Source organism: Brachypodium distachyon, chromosome 1 (genome assembly GCF_000005505.3).
Source record: "Brachypodium distachyon strain Bd21 chromosome 1, Brachypodium_distachyon_v3.0, whole genome shotgun sequence".
Taxonomy (NCBI): Eukaryota; Viridiplantae; Streptophyta; class Magnoliopsida; order Poales; family Poaceae; genus Brachypodium; species Brachypodium distachyon.
Window position 1 is genome coordinate 31,683,284 of NC_016131.3, and position 13,849 is coordinate 31,697,132.

The 13,849-nt window shown below is 41.5% G+C and overlaps 2 protein-coding genes across 2 annotated transcripts; one reads left to right on the top strand and one right to left on the bottom strand.

Moving 5' to 3' along the window:
• Positions 1-560: 560 nt before the first annotated feature.
• Positions 561-4,498, top strand: LOC100828171 (ribose-phosphate pyrophosphokinase 2, chloroplastic). Its single transcript, XM_003563575.4, has 8 exons — positions 561-872; positions 1,006-1,197; positions 1,541-1,789; positions 2,306-2,449; positions 2,575-2,739; positions 3,321-3,390; positions 3,490-3,571; positions 4,059-4,498. The coding sequence occupies exons 1-8, from the start codon at positions 765-767 to the stop codon at positions 4,237-4,239; spliced, it is 1,191 nt and encodes a 396-aa protein (XP_003563623.1). The 5' UTR covers positions 561-764; the 3' UTR covers positions 4,240-4,498.
• A 556-nt stretch (positions 4,499-5,054) lies between these two features.
• LOC100828469 (TBCC domain-containing protein 1) lies at positions 5,055-13,836 on the bottom strand. The gene is made up of 9 exons (XM_003563576.4): positions 13,209-13,836; positions 12,001-12,141; positions 10,643-11,047; positions 10,378-10,482; positions 10,033-10,173; positions 9,148-9,351; positions 8,636-8,722; positions 6,268-6,379; positions 5,055-5,539 (listed from the first exon to the last, which is right to left on the bottom strand). Exons 1-9 carry the CDS (start codon positions 13,719-13,721, stop codon positions 5,496-5,498), a joined length of 1,752 nt encoding a protein of 583 aa, XP_003563624.1. The 5' UTR covers positions 13,722-13,836; the 3' UTR covers positions 5,055-5,495.
• Positions 13,837-13,849: the final 13 nt, after the last annotated feature.

Sequence of the window (13,849 nt, forward strand, 5' to 3'; positions counted from 1 at the left end):
ATTCCTAAAAACTTCAGTAGATTAGTTTATATCATGTATATTTAGAAAAGATGACACCACAAACATAGAGTTAAACCCAATAATTTCTTGCTCTAGCTTCGCCACTGTAGCCTTGTAGTTTATGTGAGTGTCCAGAAACGCTGGGGAAAGATGTTTTAGGTCTAGGGTTCGTACGCCCTTGTATCAAGGGAGGCAAAATGTTTATAGGATCAAATATAGAATAGAGTAGACTATGTGAACCAGATAAAAAAAAACATAGATGATCATTTTCATCCTTATTCACACGTTGGATAAGAAGAAGGGGAAATAAAAAGAAACCAATTATTCCTGCCTAAAAATTGCCGCGCCATAAAAGATTCCCTTTCTAGATACATTAGCTTATCTTTTCAAATATCCATCTTCTGATAAACGTTTCTCTCGAAACAACTTCACACCACGTAGCTGACACCTAAAGACTAAAAAGTGTAGTATACGGTAAAACGAATCAAATTATCTGGTCATCATCGCGAACGGCAGCGCAATTGCGAGGAAGCAAAGATTCTATATAAACCCCACTCCTAATTACCACCACCCGGCTAGGCAGGCGGCTAGAGGCTTCCCCAAGAGGCCAAGACAGAGACCACCACCACCACCGCGCCACCGCCCCGAGGGCCCGAACTCCGAGTCTCCGACAGGAACACGGCCGCCTCCTCTTGGGTCCCATTTCGCTCCCATCCCCTCCACCCCAAACCCTAGCCTTGGTCCCGCACCCTCGTCCGTCTCCCATGGCGACTACCGCGGCGGCGTCACCTTCTTCGTCCTCCTCCCTGCTCCTCTCCCGCCGCCACGGCCAATCCTCGTCGGCGTCTCGCGCTGCCCGCTTCCGCGCACCGGTGAGCGTCTAATCACGTTTCGGCCTGTACTTTATGTGCATCTTCATTTCTAGACTGACAGGACAGGGGTTTCTGACCCTGATTGCTCGGGGTGGTGATATTTTTCATTGGTTTGTTTTTCCGTGTGCGGCAGAGGTGCGTGCTCGGGGTCGAGCAGCTGCGGGTGCTCGATGAGGGGAAGCGGGTGGGCGGGGGCGAGCCGATGGCCGCGGCGTGGACGCCCAAATCGCCCGCGCAGCAGGCAAGGCTCACCGCGCTGCCGCTCGAAGCGCGGGACTCCAGGCTGAAGATCTTCTCCGGCACGGCCAACCGCCCGCTCGCGCTGGTGGTTGCCTGCTCTGCTGCTCCCTGCCATCGATAAAATGATACATACCTTTATGATTTTATTATCCGAATTCTAGTAGCACGATGGTTTGGTTTTTAATTGGTTGGACAGCAATAATTTGATAATTCACAATTGCATTCGAATTTGGCGCTTTAGATGAAAGGGATTTGCGCCACCCTGCAGCTGCAATGCAGCCACTGAAGAATATACACTCCCGTATCTGTCAGATGTTTACACTTTGTTTTCTGGATTGTCTGTATGTTGCATCATCCACTATGGTGATGAATATGACCTTTTTGTCTTTACTTCTCAAAAGTATGACCTTTTCTGTATTTGCTTTTAGGAAATTGCTTCTTATCTTGGCGTAGATCTTGGCAAGATCCTTATCAAGCGCTTTGCTGATGGAGAAATTTATGTGCAACTGCAAGAGAGTGTGAGGGGCTGTGATGTGTTCTTGGTGCAGCCCACTTGCTCTCCTGTCAATGAAAACCTCATGGAGCTCTTCATCATGATTGATGCGTGCCGGCGGGCCTCAGCACGGTCTATTACTGTTGTCATTCCGTACTTTGGGTATGCCCGAGCAGACCGAAAGGTATATCCAAGTGATTAGGTGGCTTATTTTTCAAACAAGCAAGCGAGATATTATTGTAGTCTAATAAGTGCGGATTAGAAAAATTGAACTATCATATCTATTTAACTGTATTTCTTCTTCTTAGCTCATGATATCTAATTAACTTTTCTCCTTGCTTCCTGTCTCAATACAAGTTAATTTAATATCTGCAAAATGAGCTTCAACTCTTGGGTTAGCGGTGTATTTTATCTCACTCAGTGCTGATGCTGATTTTCATCTTTGCTCCTGTTTTCTGCCATCTGTGCTTTCTTCTGTTCTAGCGATTTGTTCAGTGGGCTAACTTCCTTGGGGTTACCTTAATTTGTTCACTATTTTGTTCATATTCAATACTAACCAGTCAGAGCCTCCAGATATTAAATGGGAGTGTTGAAGGTGAATAGTGGCCTCAGTCGGGGAATATGTTGCTCCCTTTGCTAATGTGTGAAGATATAATAACTCTTTCTTTTGATAAACTGAATAATTTCTCTTGTAACACAGGCTCAAGGACGTGAGGCCATTACTGCCAAACTTGCTGCAAATTTACTCACAGAAGCGGGCAGTGACCGGGTCATTGTATGTGATATTCATTCTGCGCAAGCATTGGGGTACTTCGATATTCCTGTGGACCATATATATGGACAGGTATTGTTAACATAACAGATATAATGCTTTCTTTGCTATGTATAAATGATGTCTTTCCTTTTAAAGAAGTTTCTTAGAGGGAATTGAGTTCATAACAATTAATGAATGTATCTATGTTTATGTAGCCTGTGATTCTGGATTACCTTGCCAGCAAGACAATATCTAAGGATCTTGTGGTTGTTTCTCCTGATGTGGGTGGTGTTGTTAGAGCACGTGCATTTGCTAAGAAACTGTCTGATGCCCCTTTGGCTATTGTTGACAAAAGAAGGCAGGGTCACAATCTGTCAGAGGTACCAATGGGTTATGTTAGATTGTATTGTTTCTATTTCCCCATTCTGTTTATATAACAGTCAGAAATGCGCATGGTTTAGTTTTTGTTTTAACATGTATCATACTAGTATTGTATGTGAAATGCACTTGCCTACTAATGCATTAAAATTAATTGGTACGAGAAATTGTCCAAACAATTGGAATAGTTCCAAATTAATGGGATTGGTTGGTAATTAATTGGGATTTCCAAATAACTGATTGGAGGTTTTCCAAATTAGTTGTGACGTGTTGGGCACGTCACAGAGTGAATTTTTGTAACGTTAGATTTATTGCTTTAGACGTGTGATTGGCTGAAGCCTAAGATTGTCTGGATCGCACCCCACATGCCTTTTATATTAGTGGTGATTAGAAACTACTAGAAATCAGATGTAACTATTTGATTATCTGATGATCTATTAATCTAGCTGGATGCTTGACTGTATCCGACCCAGCCATCCTCTTTTCAACCTCCCTTGTAAACGACCACCGACAATTCATGGTTCATAAAGGGAATATCATGGTAGATTATGATTTTGAATTTCCTATTTGTCACCACTTGCAGGTCATGCACTTAATTGGTGATGTGAAGGGAAAGGTTGCTATCATGGTTGATGACATGATTGACACGGCAGGTTAACTATATTTTCATCATCTGTGCTGGAGAAAAATCAACACATTTTGTAGCGTGTTCCTTTGATTTAATCTCACTTCTTTCTTTTAATTTAACTCAGGGACCATTACTAGTGGAGCAGCGCTGTTAAAACAGGAGGGAGCTGAGGCTGTTTATGCTTGTTGCACACATGCTGTCTTAAGGTTTGATGGTTACTTTATTGCTTATACTCATGTATCGATGTTGCTGTCTTATTGCGCAGAACCTGCACAATTAGTGCTTTGTTGCCTCTTTCCGCTAATCACTGGTATTTGTGCCCGATTTCCATTAACCGTAACTGCTATACTATCATGTAAGATTCAGTAACTTCGAGATTCTACTAGTGGGCACTTTGCACAAGAAGCTAGACATTTTCTAGGCAAGAAGCTAGTCTTAACATGCTGGTCGATTACCCATCTAATAATGTATGTTAATCACAAAATTTTAATAATTAACTGAAGGCAAGCCTGACGTTCTGTAACATGGTAACGTTCAAGCTTGATTTCTAAAAGGACTCTTGGGAGTTATCTCAGTTGCAACAAATTGCTTTATGTGTATTCTCCATTGGTCCATGCACTAACATTTTCTGCAAAAGAGATCATTCTGAATTTGTTTCTCGCCTTTTCCATTAATGAGCCGTTTGCTTTGCAGCCCGCCTGCAATTGAAAGGCTTTCCGGAGGCATCTTTGAGGAAGTTATCGTTACAAACTCCATCCTGCTGCCAGAGGACAAATGCTTCCCGCAGCTAACGGTGCTCTCCATGGCAAACCTCGTGGCGGAAACTATCTGGCATGTCCATCGTGACGGCTCCGTGAGCAGCATCTTTCAATAGCGGCGAGGCATCTATCTGCTTACATTTGGGCGGTATAGAGAAGGCACTAGATGCTTGTGCCATTGGCGTAGGAATCAATTTTGGGTGAAATGACAAATAAAGTTACCTTGCCATGTAGATGCATGTAGGCATCATACTTGAACCGGGCGATCAATTTTACACCTAGGAAAGGTGTCTAGTTCCTGACCCGTGTCTCGACACATACTCTATTATATAATTCAGAAATATAACTCGTGTCGCTTGTGCCTATTCTGAGGAACTTGATGTGTCGGAAATGTCCTATCCAGATTGGTTAGCTCAAGGATCTGCGCTTTCTGTTTAGTGTTCTACCTTGACCAACTGCTGCGAGTTTGGGGGGCTTTCTCGCTTCCAGAATATACTCGCCATACGGCTACTGATCTTATTTTGTGGACATAGAAAAGGAACGATGACAGGGACAGTTTGCGGGATCATGAAACATCTTGAGCCATGCGAGGTGGATTTCTTCGTCACGCATCACTTGTTCTTAAAAACGGTGTGCTTGCTTAAGGGAATTAGTCTCTATGGACAAATAATGAATTACGCTGCAGCTGACGGACACTTTTAACTTCTCCCCCTGATCCATAATAATAGTGTCGCTGATTAGTACAATATTAGTACCGCTTTGTACTAAATCAGCGGAGGGAGTAGCACTAGGTAACTCACATAAAACTTGCAAAAGTGCTCCCACACAGGCACCACAAGTCTCTATGGGACTTGCAACTTTCTTATGCCCTCTGTAATTGCAAATATTGATTACGAGGGTCCAGAAAGAAAAACTGCTGTTTACGAGAAAATACAGATCGCAAGTACTTCAAAGCTCCAATACATCTGTATATTCCTTACGCCCATCTTGTCAGAGTGCATTTACAGTATAAATATAAATGACCCAAACTGATGAAGCGAAACTGGTTATTTCGCTAAAGAATTGAGTAACTGCTATTCATAGCCGTATATGTCATCAAGGATATAAACGTGAAACACCAAAACACCAGTTGGTCCTTGCACCAACTACAAGTCTACAACCAATAGGAGGGGGGTGCTAATAAATATTAATTGGCAAAAATGGGCAGTACATTATTTCTTTAACATTGACAAACACTACATGCTGGAAGATCAGGTTTAATCAACTCAGTCGACAAGAAGTCAGCGCGGGCAATGCAGTTGGATGCACAGGGTTGAACTGTTGAAGGGGATCCACAAGTACGATGCACAATCTTCACTGCGCGCGTAAGCACTTATTCGCCTTGCAAACAGTAAAGCTGGCGGATATTCCCAGACGCTGGACACGAGATTTAAAACATTTAGTTGTTACTCAGGTAGTTCATTTCAAGATCAAATGAAGCAACATTTGCAGTGAATGAACAATAGTCTGTTGGTGGAATCTGAAAGGATAAGAAACACCTAAAATAGTTGCTAAGAGTAACCATTCAGTTAAAGTTTGCTAGTTCAGTGACAGCTATCAAGCAGCCAACTCAAACGGAAAAGGATCATATAAGCAGTTGGATAAATGGGAGCATGTTAATATCACTATATAAATATTTTAATATATATACTTCTCTTCAAGGATGATGAATAAAGTAATCGAGCCTCCAACCATGGCAAGTAGCAGAAACTACACTATCATTTGCCCCTACAGAAGTCCTTCCCAAGTTCCCCAAATTCTGAACTTAACCAATCGTGAAACCTAACAGGGACCAATTTAAACCTAACAGGGACCAATTTCTTGAATCCTATCAGTTCTTTAAAAAGTGGGTTAGGATAAGTTGAATAGTAACTCCTTCACAGGTAGTGGCACATCTTATTGCTTGGAATCATACTTTGTTGGTTGGTGCACTATACTAGTGTATAAGGTACATCATTGCTACTACAGCGGAAATTGCACAAGAATCAACTTCTCGAGGATTACCATGAGATAGCGAATGGTGGGATCATGGACTAAACAGAAAAAGGTAAACCTCAGAAAGGAAAATTTAAATTAAACACAGTAAATCAATATCAATAAGTTACCATATAGCCAGTCCTTAAATTGAGAATGAAGGGCACATGCCAATTCCTTTTTCCGGTTATCATCAAGCTCCAGTTCCCGGATATTCTTTTGAATATCTTCCAGAGAAGCATTCTGAAGATGTACAATAAGGAAGCCAAACTTCAGAAATTTACAAGAAATAATACTATGTGATATATTCAGTAACATGTTACTCCCTCCGTCCAACAAAAGATGTCTCAAGTTTGTCAAAATTTGGATGTATCTAGACATGACTTAGTATATAGATGCATTCAAATTTGATCAAACTTGAGACATCCTTTGTTGGACGGAGGGAGTACCATGTTGTTATACAAAGAGCAGGAGGCAGTAACATAAGAGATAACTAATCAAGCCGTGTGCAACAAGACTGGACACAATTGAGTCCAAGCCAGTACCACAAAACCTTATATTCCCCATAAACGAGGAACTATATTCATTTCAAGTTTTCAACTCACTGTACTTTCTGAATACAAGTCAAACAGACAGGTGGTAAAGAAAAGGAAAACGGTTCTGATATCTAATCCCTAGTAAATTAATCGTGCTTAACAAGAAATAAGTCCAAGTTACCACCTTAACTTCGATGCTCCGGTCACACAACCCCATGTTTGCGCATCACAGATGCAGGTGTGGGGTGTAAACTACCAGTGATGGCACTCACATGCAAGAGCAATGGTTGTGGTGTACATATTTTTGCTTCTGACCACTAGCATGTACATCAAGATGGAGAGTTGAGAGAATAGAGAGCTGACCAGTGGGACCAACAACGATCTCTATGGCCAGCATGTTTTTCAAGTGGCAGAACTGGTCCATGTAGTAAAGGTGGTATGTTTCCTCTGGCTAGCATAGTACCGTGCGTTGCTATGAAACCCCAAATCAAATTCACAAATGTGCAATAACTTGGTGCTTCCGATCCGCAAGGTAGTATACAGAGATATTATCAAAATACGCCGCAGTAATTGGCAGCGAATCCTATCAGCAAGGTGATACTGTGTGAAAATTTCAGGGTAGTTCTAGTGATAGGGTGAAAGCCCAATCATAGGAGGGGAGCCGATAACAACATGGTGAGCAAGGAGTTGAGCCACCGGCAGAGAAGGTCACCAGAAGAACTTTGTTATAATGTGACTGCTGATAATTCCGGCGGACAAAACATAGCAAAAAGACTGGGAAAAGGTCGCAGGAGACAACACTTCGTTGTAGCAAATGAAGCGGTCATGAGAGAGCCATTCATCTTGAAGAGAGAGACGTGATCTCGAATTTCAAAATGCAAGACGATGGGCAATGGAGGGGACAGATGGCACAAGGATGGTGATTGGGGAACAAAGGAGACTAGAGGATTGGCTGAATTGTTAGAAGCAGTCTGATTGCACTGCATTTGAACAAATCAATTAGTTTGCCACATTGTCTTATACTCCTGGGTAATGGGGTTGGTTGGATGGAGAAAGAAACTAAGAATTGTGGGGCCCCGCTACCTACTTTCCTCAGCATGCAAGCATGCCACCTCAGCAGGCCCACCACATTGCCATGCAAACCATGCCACCTCATCAAGTCATGCATGTCTTTTTATTTTCAAGCCATGCATGCATTTCATTTATATTTTTGCAGTAAACTATCAATTCAAACCATGCCACCTCATCAGTTCAAAAATGCCTTATTTTTTGGGGAAAATTTCTCTTTTATACATCATCTTGTCATGCAAACCATGCCATCTCATCAAGTCAAGCATGCCGTTTTCCAAGCCATGCATGTATTCATTTAATTTTTTGCAGTATTCTATCTATCCAAACCATGCCATCTCATCAATTCAATCATGTTTTCTTTTTGGGGATTCTTTTCTCTGTTTATACATCATTTTGTCACATATTTCTTATGTTTTATTGCTTTTAAATGTAAAACACGAACACTTTTACATTTTTCCCATTAGTTTTAGTTAATTTTAAGCATGTACTTATGCATTTGTTTTAACACGGTTCGCAGCAACGCGCGGGGCATCATCTAGTACCAGTAAGAGAGGGGGGAAGGGGAACTAGCCACCAAACTCGAATTTTTATACGTAGGAAAGAAAGATTGTGGAGTTTCGGTGGCTAGAATACCTGGTTATTTAGTTCGGCAGGTCAGGTGACAGAAGCGCAAAAGTTCAGAGGTATGGGGACTAATTCTTTATAATAATATGCATCCTTCATACTCCAGTGATACTCAAGCACAACAATTTCATTCTACGGATACTGTTAAATTTAATAAACAACATGTGCTTATTTTAATGGAATCCCTCAAGTGTGTGAAATTACATCAAAGTTAACTGTCCTAATTTGTAGCGAGTAAATGATGCAAAGTTTTAGATTGCATACATACCTTTTTCGTTTGGGATGCCCAGTAAACTTCAGGCAATGTAAATGGATTGTATTTGGTAGGCCCTTCCGCCTCAAACCAACTAGGAATCTGCACAAAGATAATAGACAAATGGTCAAACAAAATTATGCACAAAAGGATAATACAGGGGTGTAAAATGCATCATATGCTGAGTTCCACATCACTGCAGCATAACCAATACAATTCATATTTGGTTCGAATAACCATGGAAAGGAAATAATCCTGAGACTTCAATAACATATAAAGCTTCCAAATAAGGCAAAAATATTTTTTCAGTTACTACTACAGCTGATATGGAAAAGGAGACAGCGAGAGAAGTAAATGATAAGGTTAATATGGACACATCATGTACAAGAAGGAGCCACACACCAACAGATTAAAAGTTGAGGTCTGCTCGGCAAAAAAGCAAACGATTTCCACTGAATTCATGGGAATTTCTTTGCTTGCCCAGCAATAATTTAGGAAACTAACAATCTAGCATACAGTTCCCATACCAAGAAGTTTGTGAATAGATCAGGATCTAGACAGGTGGCAGACTCGGCTTGGATATCAGAAACCCCTGCAGGATGAGATAATGAATCATGTGGATCAACAACTCCCAGTACAAAAGGTTGGTCCCATTTGTTGACATTAGGGTCCACACCAACTTGTGCCAAATGCTCCCCCAATTGTGGGTAATAAGTATTAAACGGAGCAACCTGTTACAAAAAGGGGTTGAAAACTATGAAGTTGCTGAAGTGTAAAGTAAATCATATAAATTTCATGCTTTCGAAATCAATGGAATCAAACTAAAAAAAATCAAATAATACAGTTTTCTCCATTTGATAGGATTGTTGTTATAGCTTTAATGGAGGGCTGTTTCAAAGGATGCCTCTTTGATTCACAGGATTCCAAAAGCAGAAATAGGAAAGACTGCAATGCCATGCTATTTTGAATTCTGCAGAACTGAAAGGATGGTGGATTGCACCATAGGAAAAACTCCAAGAAGGTCCATGGAAATTGCCCGATAAAATATAGTGAAATGGAATCCTTAGGGAAAAAAAATCCATGGTCTACAATCCTACAGGTCAAACAACTCACCTAAGGATTACAATCCTCCAAAATTATAAATCCCTGTAATTTCAAAGAGGCCCTAAACCCAGAACATAAATCCCTGTAATTTCAAAGAGGCCCTAAACCCAGAACCCAGGATCAGGATAAGCTCCAAAATGATGGTTCTGCACCCCCCCCCCCCCCCCACACACACACACAGACAAAAAAAAAGTACCATGTATGTCTGCATGATTCCTATTTTTTATTTTCTATTTCTATAACAGAATGTTAACATACAGTGTACACCTCATCATATGAGAAAAATAATTGGACAGACATATACTCACTTGTAATTTATGGTTGTCCCCCACAATAAGTGGTTGATGATTTACTCCCAAATAGAAGATACATTCACGACAATTGGCAATACAAATTCTTTTAGAAGCCGCGATGATTTGCACTCGTTCACAATGCTCCACTTTTACCACCTGACAGCATGAAACAAGTTTAGGCTTGAAGCTAGCCAAGAGACAGATACCAATTTCTAGTATGCGCAGCGTAATAAGAATAATGCTGTACTGAAAAGTTATGCTTTCGAATATGGAAACAATAATCATAGGACCAATATAGCGTTGCCTGATGTGTTCAGATACAAATATAATATCAATTAAAAGATTGCACTACATACATACCTTACCAACAGCACCAAGAACAACAGTGGTGTCAGAACATCCATACACGGTAGCATATTTAAGAGGAGCTAGGATGTAGATAACAGAATCATGGCAATTCAAAACCTACGAAATGACAGTTTATGTCAATTAAAGTTTAAAGTAAGCCGGCAAAATCTCATCTTTGAATTCCAATACTAAAACAGACATGTGAATTACATAGCAGAAGCATATGTAATCCCTCTCAATATTCAATGTGCACCACCAAAAATTAATACATGCATACCTTTATTGAATGGCCTTTAATATCAGATCCTTGTTTGACAACAGAAGTTTTGGAAATACCCTCCACAAAAGATGTATTCCGGTAGTATCCAGGATTATTTTGCACAGAAGCACCTTTTGGCGAGCTGCTCTGAATTCTTATATTTGTGACAGCATCGGCCATTGTCACATCAGGGTCAGATACACTATGTTGGCTGTTTTCCTTCGTTGTCGATTTTTCTGCTGTAAATTCCAAGGAAGAAGCTATATTCTGCAGAATCCAGTCATGAACCTGAGTAGCTGGAACAGGAGCAGCAGGCATGTCTGGGTCAGAATTCGCAAAAAAAGTAGCTGCTTGGCTTAAAGGAGTTCCTTCAGAGAACTGCAACAAAAATCCAAGGTGCTCAAAAGTCTCCGCTGTCAGTACCTGCACATGGAGCAATACAAATGAGTAAGTGCTACCACTCCACTCAGGAATTTTCAAAGTAAGAATACCACACAGCAATGTTATGTTCAGCAATTGTACTACAGAGAAGACCTCTATTGTTCCTTCGATCTAAGATGAGATCTAATTTATCAGAAACGGCATGTCCTTTTGTAAAATAGTCCACAAATATATTCCATTGAATGTGTTTCGTGAAACCACCAACATGAAGTTACCCTATCCTCAACTGTCCATAGCAATCTTGTCTACTTCATCATTAAATTTCTTCACCACACGGTTGTGATCCCTATTGTTTGATGAGGCTTTGAAGAACATGTATTACCTACAGTAATTTGTTCATTTAAGTGGTCATGAGCAATAGGCAGGAGTTAGACGAAGTAGCTCTGCCTTGTTCATACTTCCTCCGTCCACAAATAAGTGTACATATGGGAATTTCAAGACAAATTATGAAGTAGGGTAGAAATGCATTGGGAATATGCCAACCATCACCTCTCTCCTCTTTAGTTCTTTTACCTCCAATGAGCTAAGTGCATGGAGAAATATTATTGGGTTTGATTTTCGTGTGATGAGAGAGAAGCAACTTTTTTTAACTCTGAAGTGTATTGAAAAGAGAGAAGCACACTCTTTTGTGGACAAATTTTGAAGCTAACATACACTTATTTGTGGACAGAGGGAGTATTCAATTATAAGTATAAAGGGACAAATACATAATTATAGGAACCATAAAAGAAGTTAGGAACTCTAAACTTCACAAAGTTCGGATACCAAATGCGTTATCCAGTATTCAATATTCCAGTGTTTTTTCAAGTTTAAAATCTGATGTCACATAGTGCATTTATGTTATTGACAGCAAACAAAAGTGATCAACATTGTCAAATAAAAAAACTACAGTTGCTTAAAGAAAATAATATTGACAGAATAATTGATATACAAACCATAGATTCATCACCCTCTCCATCAACAGTATCTGCCAAAAGAGTTAGAACATTGGCCATATGCTTTTGCAAATAAGATAACTGATGAGCTTCTTCATCTGCTTGTGAAGGCATAAACCGGCGGCTATTACTCCGTACAAGCTGCAAATCACATAAATAATAACCATTTGCTATTCTGCTTGACAAGTAACAAAAAATAGAGATTGCGGATCTGTCTTTGCAGAAGAAATACAGGTTCCAATTTGCATGTAATGGTGATACAAAAAGAAAGTCAACTAGTCATGAGAAAGGCGCACAGTAGCACAATCCCATGCTCGCATAACTCACTTTCATCAAAATATGTGCCTTCAACTATGTCTGGACAATGCATAATACTAGATTACTGGACTGAAGGATACAATGGTGCATGTAAACAGCATTCCTAAGGAGAATATCAACAGTAGGCAAAATGGTGTTTTACAAAAAGAGACATGATTTAGAATATAAATAAAAACTGTGGTGGTTGCAACCTTGCAGTTGGAAAAGCGCATTCTAAAGTAGTACAACATTACTAGTGTCAAATACTCGAACATTTGTGAATCAACTACAGAGAGCAGCTCATATTGAATAAGGAAGGAATGTCACACCCCCAAAGAGTGTTATAACTAGTTAACCAATGATCAACCTGATGATCCTGATCAATGATGAAATCATCAAACACCCCATCGCCCACTAACTCCCAGCACACAGAAGACAGAACTGTGGCTAAAAAATGAGAGTAAATGACTGTCGACAAATACCATATAATGCACAGAAATGAAACTACTTATACACACTTATAAGAAAAGTAATGCTAATGAGCAAAAGAAAAATCCATGCTTTCTCATGCTCGTAAGAAGTGTCAATATCTTTCTTTTTTTGTGAAAGGGAGGTGACAATATAATTGGAAAGTTCACAAATTCATTGGTCGCTTCAAATGCATGTAGTATGAAACCAAATATGCTTTAGAATAGCAAGCATCAATTTTGACTAAGGCTTCTATAGCACAGCTTCACCAATTCAGCAATGGATATATCAATGTATCACCATTTCCTAATCTTACAGAAACCAAATCCATGTCCCATGAAGTAATCAATCGGGGTCTCCCTCAATCCAACACACACTAATCAATAATCATAACCGGATGCCACAAACCATACGGCGGAGGAGACAATTGATCAGAACCTGACCTGGATCGGGGAGAGCGCGGAGAGGTATCCGTCAAAAGCAGAGGTAGAGGGCCAGACGTCGGCGACGGAAGGCGAGTCCTTGTGGGCGCGGGGCACGAGGCGCTTGTAGGACTGGATGTACAGGAACAGGAGCACGTCGCGGAGGTCGGCTTCCCCGGCGCCGTCCACGCCGAGCGCGGGGTCTTCGTCGGTGGGCAGCACCGCGGCGAGCGTCCCGAGCACCAGCGCAGCCTGCTCGACGGGGATCTGCAGCGCCTCAGCGAGCGCCGGGGCGCCCACGCGGCCGCTCCCGGATTCCAAGAGCCTCCCCTTGAGCTGCGCTAGGGTTTGCGTGAGCGTACCCTCCGGGAAGACCAGCTTGGGGATCGGCAAGAGCCCGTGCTCGAACGATTCCCGCCGCGGCCGGAGGACCGAGTAGACGGTCGCCGCTGGTGCTGGTGCCGGTGACGGTGCGGGCGCGGGCGCGGAAGCCGCCTCCGCCGCCGGCGACGCGTCCAGGGGCTCGTCGGCCATTGTAGCGCGAGAGGGGGGAGAGAGAGACGGGTGGAGAGATCTGAGAGCGAAAGGTGGAGACGGGGAAGGGAACGATGGGCTCGCCGCTCGCCTAAATTTTTCCTTTCTCTTTTGCGACGTCCGGCGCT

Coding starts and splice junctions, on each gene's coding strand:
- LOC100828171 (XM_003563575.4), top strand. CDS start 765: ATGGCGACTACCGCGGCGGCGTCACCTTCTTCGTCCTCCTCCCTGCTC. Junction 3,391..3,489: donor TGACATGATTGACACGGCAG/GTTAACTATATT, acceptor AATTTAACTCAG/GGACCATTACTAGTGGAGCA. Junction 3,572..4,058: donor TGCACACATGCTGTCTTAAG/GTTTGATGGTTA, acceptor TTTGCTTTGCAG/CCCGCCTGCAATTGAAAGGC.
- LOC100828469 (XM_003563576.4), bottom strand. CDS start 13,721: ATGGCCGACGAGCCCCTGGACGCGTCGCCGGCGGCGGAGGCGGCTTCC. Junction 11,048..12,000: donor GAGAGGGTGATGAATCTATG/GTTTGTATATCA, acceptor CTCCATGTGCAG/GTACTGACAGCGGAGACTTT. Junction 9,352..10,032: donor GGGACAACCATAAATTACAA/GTGAGTATATGT, acceptor TTTTTGTAACAG/GTTGCTCCGTTTAATACTTA.